This window comes from Salmo trutta, chromosome 3, assembly GCF_901001165.1.
Source record: "Salmo trutta chromosome 3, fSalTru1.1, whole genome shotgun sequence".
In the NCBI taxonomy this organism is placed as follows: domain Eukaryota; kingdom Metazoa; phylum Chordata; class Actinopteri; order Salmoniformes; family Salmonidae; genus Salmo; species Salmo trutta.
Genome location: NC_042959.1, coordinates 67,026,827 through 67,041,362, shown reverse-complemented (window position 1 = coordinate 67,041,362; position 14,536 = coordinate 67,026,827). Strand labels below are relative to the sequence as shown.

General features: G+C 45.2%; 1 protein-coding gene and 1 long non-coding RNA gene across 2 annotated transcripts; one reads left to right on the top strand and one right to left on the bottom strand.

The window, feature by feature from the left end:
* Positions 1-12: 12 nt before the first annotated feature.
* On the top strand, positions 13-1,941 carry LOC115184983 (protein JTB). Its single transcript, XM_029745571.1, has 5 exons — positions 13-430; positions 535-575; positions 695-780; positions 875-954; positions 1,060-1,941. Exons 1-5 carry the CDS (start codon positions 369-371, stop codon positions 1,214-1,216), a joined length of 426 nt encoding a protein of 141 aa, XP_029601431.1. The 5' UTR covers positions 13-368; the 3' UTR covers positions 1,217-1,941.
* Positions 1,942-2,447: 506 nt separating this feature from the next.
* On the bottom strand, positions 2,448-4,057 carry LOC115165067 (uncharacterized). The gene is made up of 3 exons (XR_003870064.1): positions 3,550-4,057; positions 3,257-3,340; positions 2,448-2,627 (listed from the first exon to the last, which is right to left on the bottom strand). It is a non-coding gene; the product is annotated as an uncharacterized LOC115165067 (long non-coding RNA).
* Between the last annotated feature and the right edge of the window lie 10,479 nt (positions 4,058-14,536).

The following is a 14,536-nucleotide window of genomic DNA, read 5'->3' as shown; positions in this document are numbered from 1 at the left end:
TCACCCACAGCATAGACGAGCCAGAAAGTTACCAACTGATTTAAATGCCTACTTGTCACCGCTAGGGCTGGTGAGAGCACTTCAAGCATGTCACTCAGGTCAGGTGACATGGGGAGGAACTTCGAGGATTCAAGATGGCTGCAATTCTGCCAGAACAAAACATTTTATAATGGAATAACATTTAACATTTAAAGATGCTTACAGTGACACTTGAGTATTCCGTAGTGGGTTAGCTGCTGTAAATATACTTCTGGAACTCAACCGATAACTAACCTTAGCTAATATGTAGCTAGCTAGAAGCTACGTTATTTTGCCATCTCATTAGAAGTTACTGACAGTCTAGAGTTGGTGCCCCCATTACCAGCACAATGAGCGATTCCCGAATGTTCTCGATCTTAACACTGCTCCTGGTAGTACCTGCGTCACTTAGGTGAGTGTGCTGTGTAGCGTCCAGCCGTGTCACTGACTGAGCTGTCGTCAAACCTCTGACTTTTGTGAATGTGTTAACCAAACCATTCTATCATTTTCTTCCAGTGTCCATGGTGCTATTTCAGGAGAGGAATACCCTACTACAGGTAGACCCATAGCTAGTTAAATAACACTTAAATACAGATCGGGTAGCTATAATAGTTGACCTGTAGCTGTAGACCCTAACATTGAAGTTTTTAGCTATTGTAATCTCTTTATTTTGTAGAGATAAGCACAACATCCCTTCATTGCTGGCAAGAGGAGGAGTTTTCGATTTTGACAGAGTGTGCAAGGTGCAACCCCTTTCAGATGGTGAGGGTTAAAATAATTCCTATTTTCTTAAACACCGTAATACTGATCAATAACGTCTTAATGATGGAATCCCTCACGTGCCTGTCTCATCCAGAAATCATGGGCGCCGTGCGCCCGAACTGGATTCATAGAAAAGATCAACTGTGCAAAGTCCAACAAAGTTGAATACAAGAGGTAGCCTACCCCCTTTTTGTTGTATATTTTTATTCGAGTATTTTCCTAAATTGATGCAACCGCCAATTCAGGTCCGACTACAATTCTATCTTTCTCTTTTCTCAGCTGCCGTTCCTCTCGGATGGATGAGAGCCTATTCTGGAGGTTTGAAGGGATCATGATGTGCCTAACGGTAGTCTTGGTCCTGGTGGTTATAGCTCGTCAAAGAACCCTGGACCACCTGGCTTCTGAAAAGGTCCGCAGGCAGATCCTGTCCATATAGAGACTGGGTGCTGTTGGCCGGCGCTTGACCACTCTCAAATGTTTGAAGGACTTGAATGGCAGAACTTGCACATTGGTATCTCTTTTGGGATCACTATTTCCATTTTGATCCCATGTTTTGTTGCGGCCTTATTTGTGAAATGTCTATGTGTAAGTATGACCCATACACTGCACAATAGTTATTGGTTTGAACTAATCTTACAATATGTTCCAAGTCATTACTGCAGTATGGTTAATAATATTGCAGCACAGCATGTCTTTATGTTGTCATAGTTGATATTGTTTCTGTGTCTGTGATTAGAGTATAGTCCTGCCTAACCATTCCATGTGTCAGTTTTGGGGATTTGAACATGTCAACTTGGTCTCACTTTCTGACATTGTTTCACATTGTCTTGCATTGTCACCATAATAACTGAGTTGGTCCAACCAGAGACGAATACTGCAAATATCTACGCCTGTGTGTTATTTTTGAAGATTTTCCTTTAAAGATTGTTTTCTGAAAAATGGGTATTACCAGCTACATTTAATGCGCTACGATAGAGATGACATTTTTTGGTCTGTGATCAATGTGCTTATGGTGTATTTACCAATGATTGGTCAATCACGTTTGTTTGTGAAATTCAGGTCTGTCTAAACTATACATATCTATTTATTTATGGTGTAGTTTGACAAGCCTTTCCTTTTGGTTACACACTAGCTTAATAAAGAGCAGTGACACTATCAAGAGCAGTGTGCTGGTTTCTTCTTTTTTCTCATCTTATTCAACTGTTACCATACACCTGCAACAGAGATAGCTCAGATGTGCGAGTGCCTTTTCAATTTTGGTTACACTATTCGTAAAAACATGGTTCTTCTGATTTCTTACAGTATTTATGTATTTTACAGCACTGTTAACACTATTCCTAATTATTACATTGCTGTAAGTGTGCAGAAAATTGTACAGTTTATTGCACTTTCTATTTATGACCAATACAAATAAACTGTTGTTAGGGTATGTGCACAATGTAGGTTTTTTGGTAGTAAATATAATTCAGCTTTTTTCTGCTTAAGTTGTGAAAGGAATTGGACAGTTTATTAATCAACATTTTTATAAAAAAAGAGCCTCTCTTTATCATATTTACAGAGCTTACCTTTATATCTGTGCTGAATGCACAGCAGAATGGTAGAATGAGAGGCAAATTAAAGAACACATGGATGAAACAGGTCAGAAGAAGGATATATAGTAGAAGTTAGCGAATCGAAATTTCAAAATCCTACTCTATTTCAGACAGAAATAAATGAACTAATACCATAACAAAAATAAATCCCAAACACTTGAGGAAGAAGAGGTTGCACTTTGATCCTCTTGGACAGTCACATAGTTGGCCGTACCGTGGTCCCTTTTTCACTGTGCAGTAGTCACCAACAATACACTGGAATGAAAATAGAACAAAAATCATATGGTAGAATTTTCCAAATGAGATATTCACAAGGAAGGAAAAGTTGACATAGTACTTTTAAGTACCTTGACCACTAGATGTCGCCATAAGACAGTACTTTTCCCATCACAATCCTTGTTGGCAGCCTACAAGATTTTCTGTCTTTTGCAGGCTTTTGCAACCGTACAACTCTTTCAATGAACTGCATAACATAAACAAAGCTCAAAGTTCCATCTGTTTATTACATTTATGTTTTATTCCTCATTTTATTGTTTATTCTACAGAATAGTATTCATTCAGAGGGAAAAACTCAATCTATTCGTGGGGTTAAATGTACCCATTAGTTACTCAAAAGGCTGTGTATAATCTAAATCAGTTCTGAATAGAATCCTTTGAGACTTTGTTTCTTTAGTAGTTTCCAGTGGTCTTCAAAAAAAATGACACAGCATAAGCTTTTGGAGTGTTTATTTATTTTCCCCAGAACACGCTCTAGCAAGAATGTAGTCTTGACCCGCAATCTAAAAGGTGCCACCCACAACCCACCAGAGGGTCTGACCCACACAGTAGGGAAATCGATCACCTATACAACTATTCACCTGTGGTGTCTGAAATAGTTTGCTTACACTAGGAAGGTGGCTTTGTCTTCTTTCCCACACAGCCATTCTTCTGTTTTGGAGTTTCTCTAGGACGTTATGAAGGACACCCAGCTGCAACACACACAGAGAAAAACACTGCTGTATTGAAATGGCCCTACATCAAATCTGTCGCCTCACAATAGACCATGTTTATTGGTTAATTGCAATGACTCACTATGAATGTACAGTACATTTGGCCTGTATGATCAAATAGTGTCAATAGCATTCCTTAATTGTATCATAACCTCAACTAATATTTATTACTATAGCAGGTTACTCACCAGTTCCCTAGAGTCCTCTGTAACTTCAGCCTTTGGTAGCCTTTCGTCTGTCCATCCTGCAACCACATGGGCTGATTGAGATAGGATGTACAAAAAGGAAATTAACACCAGCAAGATAGCTGCTGATTTTGCCATGTCTGTTTCTAATTGTTGTGTTTTCCACCTAGGGCTAGGCGGAACGGATAATCTACTGTCCGGTCAAGAGAGAGGCAGATAACCTATGTACTGCACTTGTAGTGGAAGGCGCTGTCCAAGGTGCTGAACAGAAACCCTCGGGTTGATTTAGTCATCAGGGTTTAGCCTCTTTATCAGACACCAGTCTAATAAAGAAGTCACACACACACACGTCCCTTTATGTCAGTAATCCCCATATAGCAGACTAGTAGGCTACAGAAATAAACCACGAGGAAGATGCGAGGACAACATGTTTGTTTTCATTCTGTGTCTTAGTTGTCTGAGTTAATTGGATTGCATGGATTTCCCAAAGGTAGACTCCTAATGACGAATAAGCATACATATGATCTGAAAGGCATGTTTTTAAACCTGTTGACTTTTTGGCTCTTTGTGGTCCAACCCCACTGTGACTGCGGGAAAGTGGCACAATTTTGTGAATGAGATGACATTGCATTCGTCCCACTAAATACAGTATATCACCTTATTATTGCTGCAGGCCAGGGGCAGATTGGGACCAAAAATCGGCCCTGGAATTTCTAACACACTGGCCCATTCTTTCCTTGAGCCCCCAACACCGGCCCATTCTTGTCCTTAAGCCCCCCACATCGGCCCATTCTTTTCCTTGAGCCCCCCCACATCAGCCCATTCTTTTCCTTGAGCCCCCCACATCGGCCCATTCTTTTCCTTGAGCCCCCCACATCAGCCCATTATTTTCCTTGAGCCCTCCACATCAGCCCATTCTTTTCCTTGAGCCCCCCACATCGGCCCATTATTTTCCTTGAGCCCCCCCACATCGGCCCATTATTTTCCTTGAGCCCCCCCACATCGGCCCATTATTTTCCTTGAGCCCCCCACATCGTTCCATTATTTTTCTTGAGCCCCCCCACATCGTTCCACTCTTTTCCTTGAGCCCCCCCACATCGTTCCATTCTTTTCCTTGAGCCCCCCACATCGTTCCATTATTTTTCTTGAGCCCCCCCACATCGTTCCACTCTTTTCCTTGAGCCCCCCACATCGGCCCATTCTTTTCCTTGAGCCCCCCACATCAGCCCATTCTTTTCCTTGAGGCCCCCCCCCCACATCGTTCCATTCTTTTCCTTGAGCCCCCCACATCGGCCCATTCTTTTCCTTGAGCCCCCCACATCGTTCCATTCTTTTCCTTGAGCCCCCCACATCGTTCCATTATTTTCCTTGAGCCCCCCACATCGGCCCATTCTTTTCCTTGAGCCCCCCACATCGGCCCATTCTTTTCCTTGAGCCCCCCACATCGTTCCATTCTTTTCCTTGAGCCCCCCCACATCAGCCCATTCTTTTCCTTGAGCCCCCCACATCGGCCCATTCTTTTCCTTGAGCCCCCCCACATCGTTCCATTCTTTTCCTTGAGCCCCCCCACATCGGCCCATTCTTTTCCTTGAGCCCCCCACATCGTTCCATTCTTTTCCTTGAGCCCCCCACATCGGCCCATTCTTTTCCTTGAGCCCCCCACATCGGCCCATTCTTTTCCTTGAGCCCCCCACATCAGCCCATTCTTTTCCTTGAGCCCCCCCCCCCACATCGTTCCATTCTTTTCCTTGAGCCCCCCACATCAGCCCATTCTTTTCCTTGAGCCCCCCACATCGGCCCCTATTATTAGCCAGATAATGATAATTTTGCGCAAAAAAAAACGTTAGACAGGTCCACTGGGCTAAAAATGCTAGATGGCCAGTCTGCCTCTGCTGTAGTCCTGTTACATAATATGACAAAAAGACACGCCAGTTAATCTCTTGACTTCCCCTGATGTAATCTTTTCCTCATTTAGATGGATTAAATACCTCGGTAACGTCAGAGGGCGAGGATCTCGTACATGTATCATCCGAGGAGTTCCATGTCATTACGTCACAAAATTCCAGGTAAAATCTCTTTAGGGTTGGGAGAGAGAGAGAGAGAGAGCAAAGAGAGAGAGGACATACATCCAGACCACAGCACCACCAGTCACATCCACACCCTCACCCAGGGGTGCCGGCAGGGATTTTGGGCCCCATGAAAAGATATCACATTAGGCCCCACCACCACAGGCCACACCAACCCTGCACAATTGCTGTAACCACACACCTCCAAAACCCAATCAACCCATTCAAATAAATGGGTTTAAATAACTCTCTCTTAAATAACTATTTAAATAACTCTACCTTTGCAGGCTTGCAACTCTGTTGTAGTCCAATATTTACTGTACGATATTTACTGACAGTGAGCTGTGAAAATACATCACTGTGCAGACATGCATGCAACGTTCTGCATACAGTGGAATTCACTATTTGATGCAGGACTGATACCCTCTTTAAGAAATGTGCTAAAGGCCATCTTTTACAGACTAAATGTAATTTTAATGGTAAAATTCTTGAATGGAAAATTCTCTTAACATGAATGAATAATTTAAAATAAATACAACTTAAATATACATTAACCTCTTCAATTAAAATAAATTAACATTATCATCTATAGAATGATATAACAGACAAAACAATAAAATCATCAGCAGATTTTTGAACTAAGTATACATACCAACTACAAAATAAGCAGCTGTAAAAGTGGAAATGGAAAATGGAAAACAAAATGGAAATGGAAAAATGAAAAGACCTGATGGTGGCGCTATTGGAAAGGTCAAGAGGTCACCAAATCAATAGGTTTTTTTCCACTTGGGGTCTTGATTATGCACAACAAATTTTATGGCAATCCAGCCATTACTTTGAGATATATCTTGTTCTCAGTCTGTTCTCAGTCTTGTTCTCAGCCTGTGGGAATCATGTGTGTAGTGATCCAATATCCATAGCCATGCCTTACTCACCAAGAGCCCAGTGCCAAGCCTTCTTGCTAGCAAAGTCACTGATCAAGTCTTTAAAGTCCAGCTTTCTAGCTAACTGACTTTAAATGGACAGCATGGCAAGACTGCAAAGCCTGTCATGAGACATAGTAGACCTCAAATAGTTTTTTTAATCAGTTTTAGCTTACTGAAAGCTCTCTCGCCACCAGCAACAGTCACAGGCAGTGTGCAAAATATACGTAAAGCAATGCACACTTCTCCAATAATGCTTTTCAGCTGCATCTTACAAATTCCATTCAGGAGACCAAGAGGGGACAAGTTAGGGGGGAAAGTGGCAGCATATACAGTGTTCAGGTGTCTTACTCCATTCTGAAACTCAGGTGTAATATCTCTGGAATACTTTATGATCAGTGGTTGGCACACAGAAGGGACTTTATCCTCATTAATCTGCCCAACTTTCAGAACAGAAAAAAATGATATAACAATTTTTGCAGTGGTGTGGAACCTAGTGTCCAAGTCACTTATGATGTTGTCCATAGCAGTAAAAAACACTGTGTCCGAAACATCGTTGCTACACTGTCCTGAGCTGTCTCCTCTTGAGAGGTCTCATCATGGAATCTCTTCCTTTTCCTCTGTGTTCCCAAACACCGCTGCTGCACTGTCCTGAGCTGTCTCCTCTTCAGAGGTCTCATCATGGAATCTCTTCCTTTTCCTCTGTGTTCCCAAACACCGCTGCTGCACTGTCCTGAGCTGTCTCCTCTTGAGAGGTCTCATCATGGAATCTCTTCCTTTTCCTCTGTGTTCCCAAACACCGCTGCTGCACTGTCCTGAGCTGTCTCCTCTTGAGAGGTCTCATCATGGAATCTCTTCCTTTTCCTCTGTGTTCCCAAACATCGTTGCTACACTGTCCTGAGCTGTCTCCTCTTGAGAGGTCTCATCATGGAATCTCTTCCTTTTCCTCTGTGTTCCCAAACACCGCTGCTGCACTGTCCTGAGCTGTCTCCTCTTGAGAGGTCTCATCATGGAATCTCTTCCTTTTCCTCTGTGTTCCCAAACACCGCTGCTGCACTGTCCTGAGCTGTCTCCTCTTGAGAGGTCTCATCATGGAATCTCTTCCTTTTCCTCTGTGTTCCCAAACACCGCTGCTGCACTGTCCTGAGCTGTCTCCTCTTCAGAGGTCTCATCATGGAATCTCTTCCTTTTCCTCTGTGTTCCCAAACATCGTTGCTACACTGTCCTGAGCTGTCTCCTCTTGAGAGGTCTCATCATGGAATCTCTTCCTTTTCCTCTGGCGGCTGTGTTCCTTGCTAAATTGAGGTGCAACATCCATCTGCGTAGCAATCAGTGTTTCCTCAGACAGGAGAGACTCCCATCCATCTCTAAGAGCCTGCATCTCTTCCTTTAAGGCTCTGATATTGGCTGCCTCTGTGTCAAGTGAGATTTTTCCTGACTGGAGAATCACATTCCTGTCCTCAATGCGTTGCAGTACTTTCAGCCAGACAGTGAGGAGGACAATAGCGTTGAATGACATGAAGTAGTTCTTCCAACCACTAGCTTCTGATCTGGCCTCACTGGTGAGACTGCATGTCATGAGTATGCTATCAAGGGCCTTGACGACAGAAGGTAGGTGTTTTACAACAGGTTTAACAGCATCAATCCTTGCACTCCAGCGGGTATCAGAGAGGCGATACAAAGAGCAACCTGTTTTCTTTTTGTAGATGGCCCATCGCTCTGGGCTGGCACTAACAGGTGTGTAAAGGCAATTGATGCAGCCAACATTTTTTGATACTTCTGGGCTTGACTCTGCAGCATGCACACCTACAATATTTAAGGTGTGGGAGGCACAAGGTGAAAATGTAGCCAGAGGATTTTTCTTTAATATTTGGGCTTGGACTCCCTTGACTTTCCCTGCCATGTTTGCCCCATTGTCATATCCCTGCCCTTTGCCATCTCCAATGTCTATCTCTTGGTCATGAAGCACATTTTCAATCATCTCTGCTATCTCACTTCCTGTCTTTTTGTGAAAGTCCTTGAATTGAAGAAACCGTTCAGTGATCTCCCAGTCATCTGTTTCTTTGTTATAACTCACATATCTTATGAGCACAACATTCTGCTCAGTATGGGAAATGTCTGGCGTAGCATCACAGATGACTGAATAATAAATAGCATCCTTCCTTTCCTTTAGAATTCTTTTCAAAACTCCTCTGACACATAATTCAATGAACTAATTTTGAATGTCAGAGCTCAGATAGTGTGTCAGCCTGGTTCCTTTTTTTTTGTCCCTGATTTTTTGTAAGTGCTCATTCAGCAGTGGATCGTAATGAGACGAGCTCTAGTGTGCCTAGGAAATTACCATCGTGGATGTCATCTGGGACTTTGGTTTTACCCCTGAAGGGTACATTCGTTGGTGCCAAGTGCAGTGTTTCATCTAGGATTCTCTGCAAGAGAACTCTATTTTTCTCAGTTTCTGTTTGTATCTGCTTCTGCAACTGACAGTCAATGCGACTAACTGCCATTACAGGTTGTTGCAAATTCTTCCATTCAAGTAGCAGTCTGTGTGCCTTATTCCTCTCATGGCTTGGAAATGTATCATACATACGACACCACTTCACATCGGACATTTTATATCCATGTTGACTGTTTAGTGCACTATGGGAAGGTATTTTTTGTTCATGGGAGAAAATCACACATGAGATGCAATATAGTGCATTAGTACTTTTGCTATGAAATATCCAGTCTCTCTTCAGCTTTTCTCTTCCATTGGTTGCCTTAGTATACTGCAAGTATTCTGGGAATGGCTTTCCCTCTGAATCCTGTGGCATTTCTAGATCTTCATCTCTTGTTGCCAATTTCCTTACAGTAGTCTCTCTGTGCCCATATCAGTTATTTTTGCTGGTCACAAACCTGTGTCATCTGATAGGAAATGTTCTTCCTCTGAATCTCTTCCACATAACTCGCCATCTACAGCTTGTTTTTCAACATCCTTACTTTGTCTGTCTCTTTCTGTGCACCTTCTCTCATTTGCTCCATCCTCATCATCTACATTGGTACTGCCGGCACTGTCTTTCACCTCTCCTCCACTTCCACACACCTCCCTGACAGAACTGTACCACTTGAAGAGGGTCCTGGCTCTGTAGAGTGTACATTACGCAGATGATATGTCTATAATATAATACCATTTGTAATAACATCATAATAAACATTTCAGTTACTACCATTTTGTTGACTTAAATGAACTGCATGCACCACAGATTTTTTTTAACAGCACTGAATCCTGCAGAATATTTAGCCAAATTACCTGCAGTTGTGTACAGTGAGGGAAAAAAGTATTTGATCCCCTGCTGATTTTGTACATTTGCCCACTGACAAAGAAATTATCAGTCTATAATTTTAATGGTAGGTTTAATTGAACAGTGAGAGACAGAATAACAACAAAGAAATCCAGAAAAACGCATGTCCAAAATGTTACAAATCGATTTGCAATTTAAAGAGGGAAATAAGTATTTGACCCCCTCTCAATCAGAAAGATTTCTGGCTCCCAGGTGTCTTTTATACAGGCAACGAGCTGAGATTAGAAGCACACTCTTAAAGGGAGTGCTCCTAATCTTAGTTTGTTACCTGTATAAAAGACACCTGTCCACAGAAGCAATCAATCAATCAGATTCCAAACTCTCCACCATGGCCAAGACCAAAGAGCTCTCCAAGGATGTCAGGGACAAGATTGTAGACCTACACAAGGCTGGAATGGGCTACAAGACCATCGCCAAGCAGCTTGGTGAGAAGGTGACAACAGTTGGTGCGATTATTCACAAATGGAAGAAACACAAAAGAACTGTCAATCTCCCTCGGCCTGGGGCTCCATGCAAGATCTCACCTCGTGGAGTTGCAATGATCATGAGAACGGTGAGGAATCAGCCCAGAACTACACGGGAGGATCTTGTCAATGATCTCAAGGCAGCTGGGACTATAGCCACCAAGAAAACAATTGGTAACACACTACGCCGTGAAGGACTGAAATCCTGCAGCGCCCGCAAGGTCCCCCTGCTCAAGAAAGCACATATACATGCCCGTCTGAAGTTTGCCAATGAACATCTAAATGATTCAGAGGACAACTGGGTGAAAGTGTTGTGGTCAGATGAGACCAAAATTGAGCTCTTTGGCATCAACTCAACTCGCCGTGTTTGGAGGAGGAGGAATGCTGCCTATGACCCCAAGAACACCATCCCCACCGTCAAACATGGAGGTGGAAACATTATGCTTTGGGGGTGTTTTTCTGCTAAGGGGACAGGACAACTTCACCGCATCAAAGGGATGATGGACGGGGCCATGTACCGTCAAATCTTGGGTGAGAACCTCCTTCCCTCATGCAGGGCATTGAAAATGGGTCGTGGATGGGTATTCCAGCATGACAATGACCCAAAACACACAGCCAAGGCAACAAAGGAGTGGCTCAAGAAGAAGCACATTAAGGTCCTGGAGTGGCCTAGCCAGTCTCCAGACCTTAATCCCATAGAAAATCTGTGGAGGGAGCTGAAGGTTCGAGTTGCCAAACGTCAGCCTCGAAACCTTAATGACTTGGAGAATATCTGCAAAGAGGAGTGGGACAAAATCCCTGAGATGTGTGCAAACCTGGTGGCCAACTACAAGAAACGTCTGACCTCTGTGATTGCCAACAAGGGTTTTGCCACCAAGTTCTAAGTCATGTTTTGCAGAGGGGTCAAAATACTTATTTCCCTCATTAAAATGCAAATCATTTTATAAAATTTTTGACATGCGTTTTTCTGGATTTTTTGGTTGTTATTCTGTCTCTCACTGTTCAAATAAACCAACCATTAAAATTATAGACTGATCATTTCTTTGTCAGTGGTCAAACGTACAAAATCAGCAGGGGATCAAATACTTTTTTCCCTCACTGTATGACCACCACTAGATATTTCAGTCTGCATCAAAGCCATATGACTTGAAGGTATTATTTTAACATTGGATGTCACTTTACAGACTGAGTCACTCAATGCTTCAAACTGTCCAGCATCCAATACAGACTATAGGCTGTTTTTGTTTCATATAATGATCATTATGTGGAAAAATAATTACAGTGTTTGAATACTTATCATTGAAAAGGATTTAATCAGTTTTCTTTTTTTCATAATAATAAAAAAATACATTTCTTGTACATTTTATTTTTATTTCACCTTTATTTAACCAGGTGGGCCTGTTGAGAACAAGTTCTCATTTACAACTGCAACCTGGCCAAGATAAAGCAAAGCAGTGCGACAAAAACAACAACACAGAGTTACACATGGGATAAACAAACTTACAGTCAATAACACAATAGAAAATCTGTATACAGTGTGTGCAAATGAAGTAAGGAGGTAAGGCAATAAATAGGCCATAGAGGCGAAGTAATTACAATTTATCATTAACACTGGATGTGCAGATGATGATGTGCAAGTAGAGATACTGGGGTGCAAAAGAGCAAAAAGATAAATAACAATATGGGGATGAGGTTGTTGGGTGTGTTATTTACAGATTGGCTGTGTACAGGTACAATGATCGGTAAGCTGCTCTGACAGTTGATTCTTAAAGCTAGAGAGGGAGCTTCAGTGATCTCCAGCTTCAGTGATTTTTGCAATTCGTTCCAGTCATTGGCAGCAGAGAACTGGAAGGAAAGGCGGCCAAAGGAGGTGTTGGCTTTGGGGATGACCAGTGAAGTATACCTGCTGGAGCGCATGCTACAGGTGGGTGTTGCTATGATGACCAGAGAGATAAGGTGGGACTTTACCTAGCAAAGACGACGAATATATAGCGAGGACCAGCCAGCGAGAGCATACAGGTTGCAGTGGTGGGTAGTATATGGGGCTTTGGTGACAAAACGGATGACACTGTGATAGACTGCATCCAGTTTGCTGAGTAGAGTGTTGGAGGCTATTTTTGAAATGACATCGCCAAAGTCAAGGATCGGTAGGATAGTCCCACAAATTCCCCCTGCAATTATGCCAACTGGCATGTCCTTCAACACAATGCTGCTCACCTTCTTCTTCAGTTGGGAGTAGGGCTGGTTCAGGTGTATGGGGATTGGGAGACAGGGCTGGATCAGGTGTATGGGCATGGGGAGACAGGGCTGGTTCAGGGGTATGGGGATGGGGAGACAGGGCTGGTTCAGGGGTATGGGGATGGAGAGACAGGGCTGGTTCAGGGGTATGGGGATGGAGAGACAGGGCTGGTTCAGAGGGATGGGAATGGGGAGACAGGGCTGGTTCAGGGTATGGGGATGGGGAGACAGGGCTGGTTCAGGGTATGGGATGAGGAGAGACAGGGCTAGTTCAGGGGTATGGGGATGGAGAGACAGGGCTGGTTCAGGGGGATGGGGAGACAGGGCTGGTTCAGGGGTATGGGGATGGAGAGACAGGGCTGGTTCAGGGGTATGGGGATGGGGAGACAGGGCTGGTTCAGATGTATGGGGATGGGGAGACAGGGCTGGTTCAGGGGTATGGGGATGGGGAGACAGGGCTGGTTCAGGTGTATGGGGATGGAGAGACAGGGCTGTTTCAGGGGTATGGGGATGGGGAGACAGGGCTGGTTCAGGGGGATGGGGAGACAGGGCTGGTTCAGGGGTATGGGGATGGGGAGACAGGGCTGGTTCAGGGGTATGGGGATGGGGAGACAGGCTGGTTCAGGGGTATGGGGATGGGGAGACAGGGCTGGTTCAGGGGTATGGGGATGTGGAGACAGGGCTGGTTCAGGGGTATGGGGATGGGGAGACAGGGCTGGTTCAGGTGTATGGGGATGGGGAGACAGGGCTGGTTCAGGTGTATGGGGATGGGGAGACAGGGCTGGTTCAGGGGTATGGGGATGGGGAGACAGGGCTGGTTCAGGGGTATGGGGATGGAGAGACAGGGCTGGTTCAGGGGTATGGGGATGGGGAGACAGGGCTGGTTCAGGGGTATGGGGATGGAGAGACAGGGCTGGTTCAGGGGTATGGGCATGGGGATACAGGGCTGGTTCAGGGGGATGGGGATGGGGAGACAGGGCTGGTTCAGGGGTATGGGGATGGAGACAGGGCTGGTTCAGGTGTATGGGCATGGGGAGACAGGGCTGGTTCAGGGGTATGGGGATGGGGAGACAGGGCTGGTTCAGGGGTATGGGGATGGGAGACAGGGCTGGTTCAGGGGTATGGGGATGGGAGACAGGGCTGGTTCAGGGGTATGGGCATGGGGAGACAGGGCTGGTTCAGGGGATGGGGATGGGGAGACAGGGTTGGTCAGGGGTATGGGGTGGGAGACAGGGCTGGTTCAGGTATGGGGAGACAGGGCTGGTTCAGGTGTATGGGCATGGGGAGACAGGGCTGGTTCAGGTATGGGATGGGGAGACAGGGCTGGTTCAGGGGGATGGGGATGGGGAGACAGGGCTGGTTCAGGTGTATGGGGATGGAGACAGGGCTGGTTCAGGGGTATGGGGATGGAGAGACAGGGCTGGTTCAGGGTATGGGGATGGAGAGACAGGGCTAGTTCAGGGGTATGGGGATGGAGAGACAGGGCTGGTTCAGGGGGATGGGGAGACAGGGCTGGTTCAGGGGTATGGGGATGGAGAGACAGGGCTGGTTCAGGGGTATGGGGATGTGGAGACAGGGCTGGTTCAGGGGTATGGGGATGGGAGACAGGGCTGGTTCATGTATGGGGATGGGGAGACAGGGCTGGTTCAGGGTATGGGGATGGGGAGACAGGGCTGGTTCAGGGGTATGGGGATGGGGAGACAGGGCTGGTTCAGGGGTATGGGGATGGGAGACAGGGCTGGTTCAGGGGTATGGGGATGGGGAGACAGGGCTGGTTCAGGGGTATGGGGATGGGGAGACAGGGCTGGTTCAGGGTATGGGGATGGGGAGACAGGGCTGGTTCAGGGGTATGGGGATGGGAGACAGGGCTGGTTCAGGGGTATGGGCATGGGGACAGGGCTGGTGGTGGGATGAGGGCTGGTTGGGGATGGGATGGGGAGAGGGCTGGTTCAGGGGTATGG

What these genes read in the sequence shown, in the direction of transcription:
- LOC115184983 (XM_029745571.1), top strand. Translation starts at nt 369, where the DNA reads ATGAGCGATTCCCGAATGTTCTCGATCTTAACACTGCTCCTGGTAGTA. An exon ending in GTAGTACCTGCGTCACTTAG is followed by an intron (nt 431 to 534) that starts GTGAGTGTGCTG and finishes ATTTTCTTCCAG; the next exon opens with TGTCCATGGTGCTATTTCAG. An exon ending in AGAGGAATACCCTACTACAG is followed by an intron (nt 576 to 694) that starts GTAGACCCATAG and finishes TTTATTTTGTAG; the next exon opens with AGATAAGCACAACATCCCTT.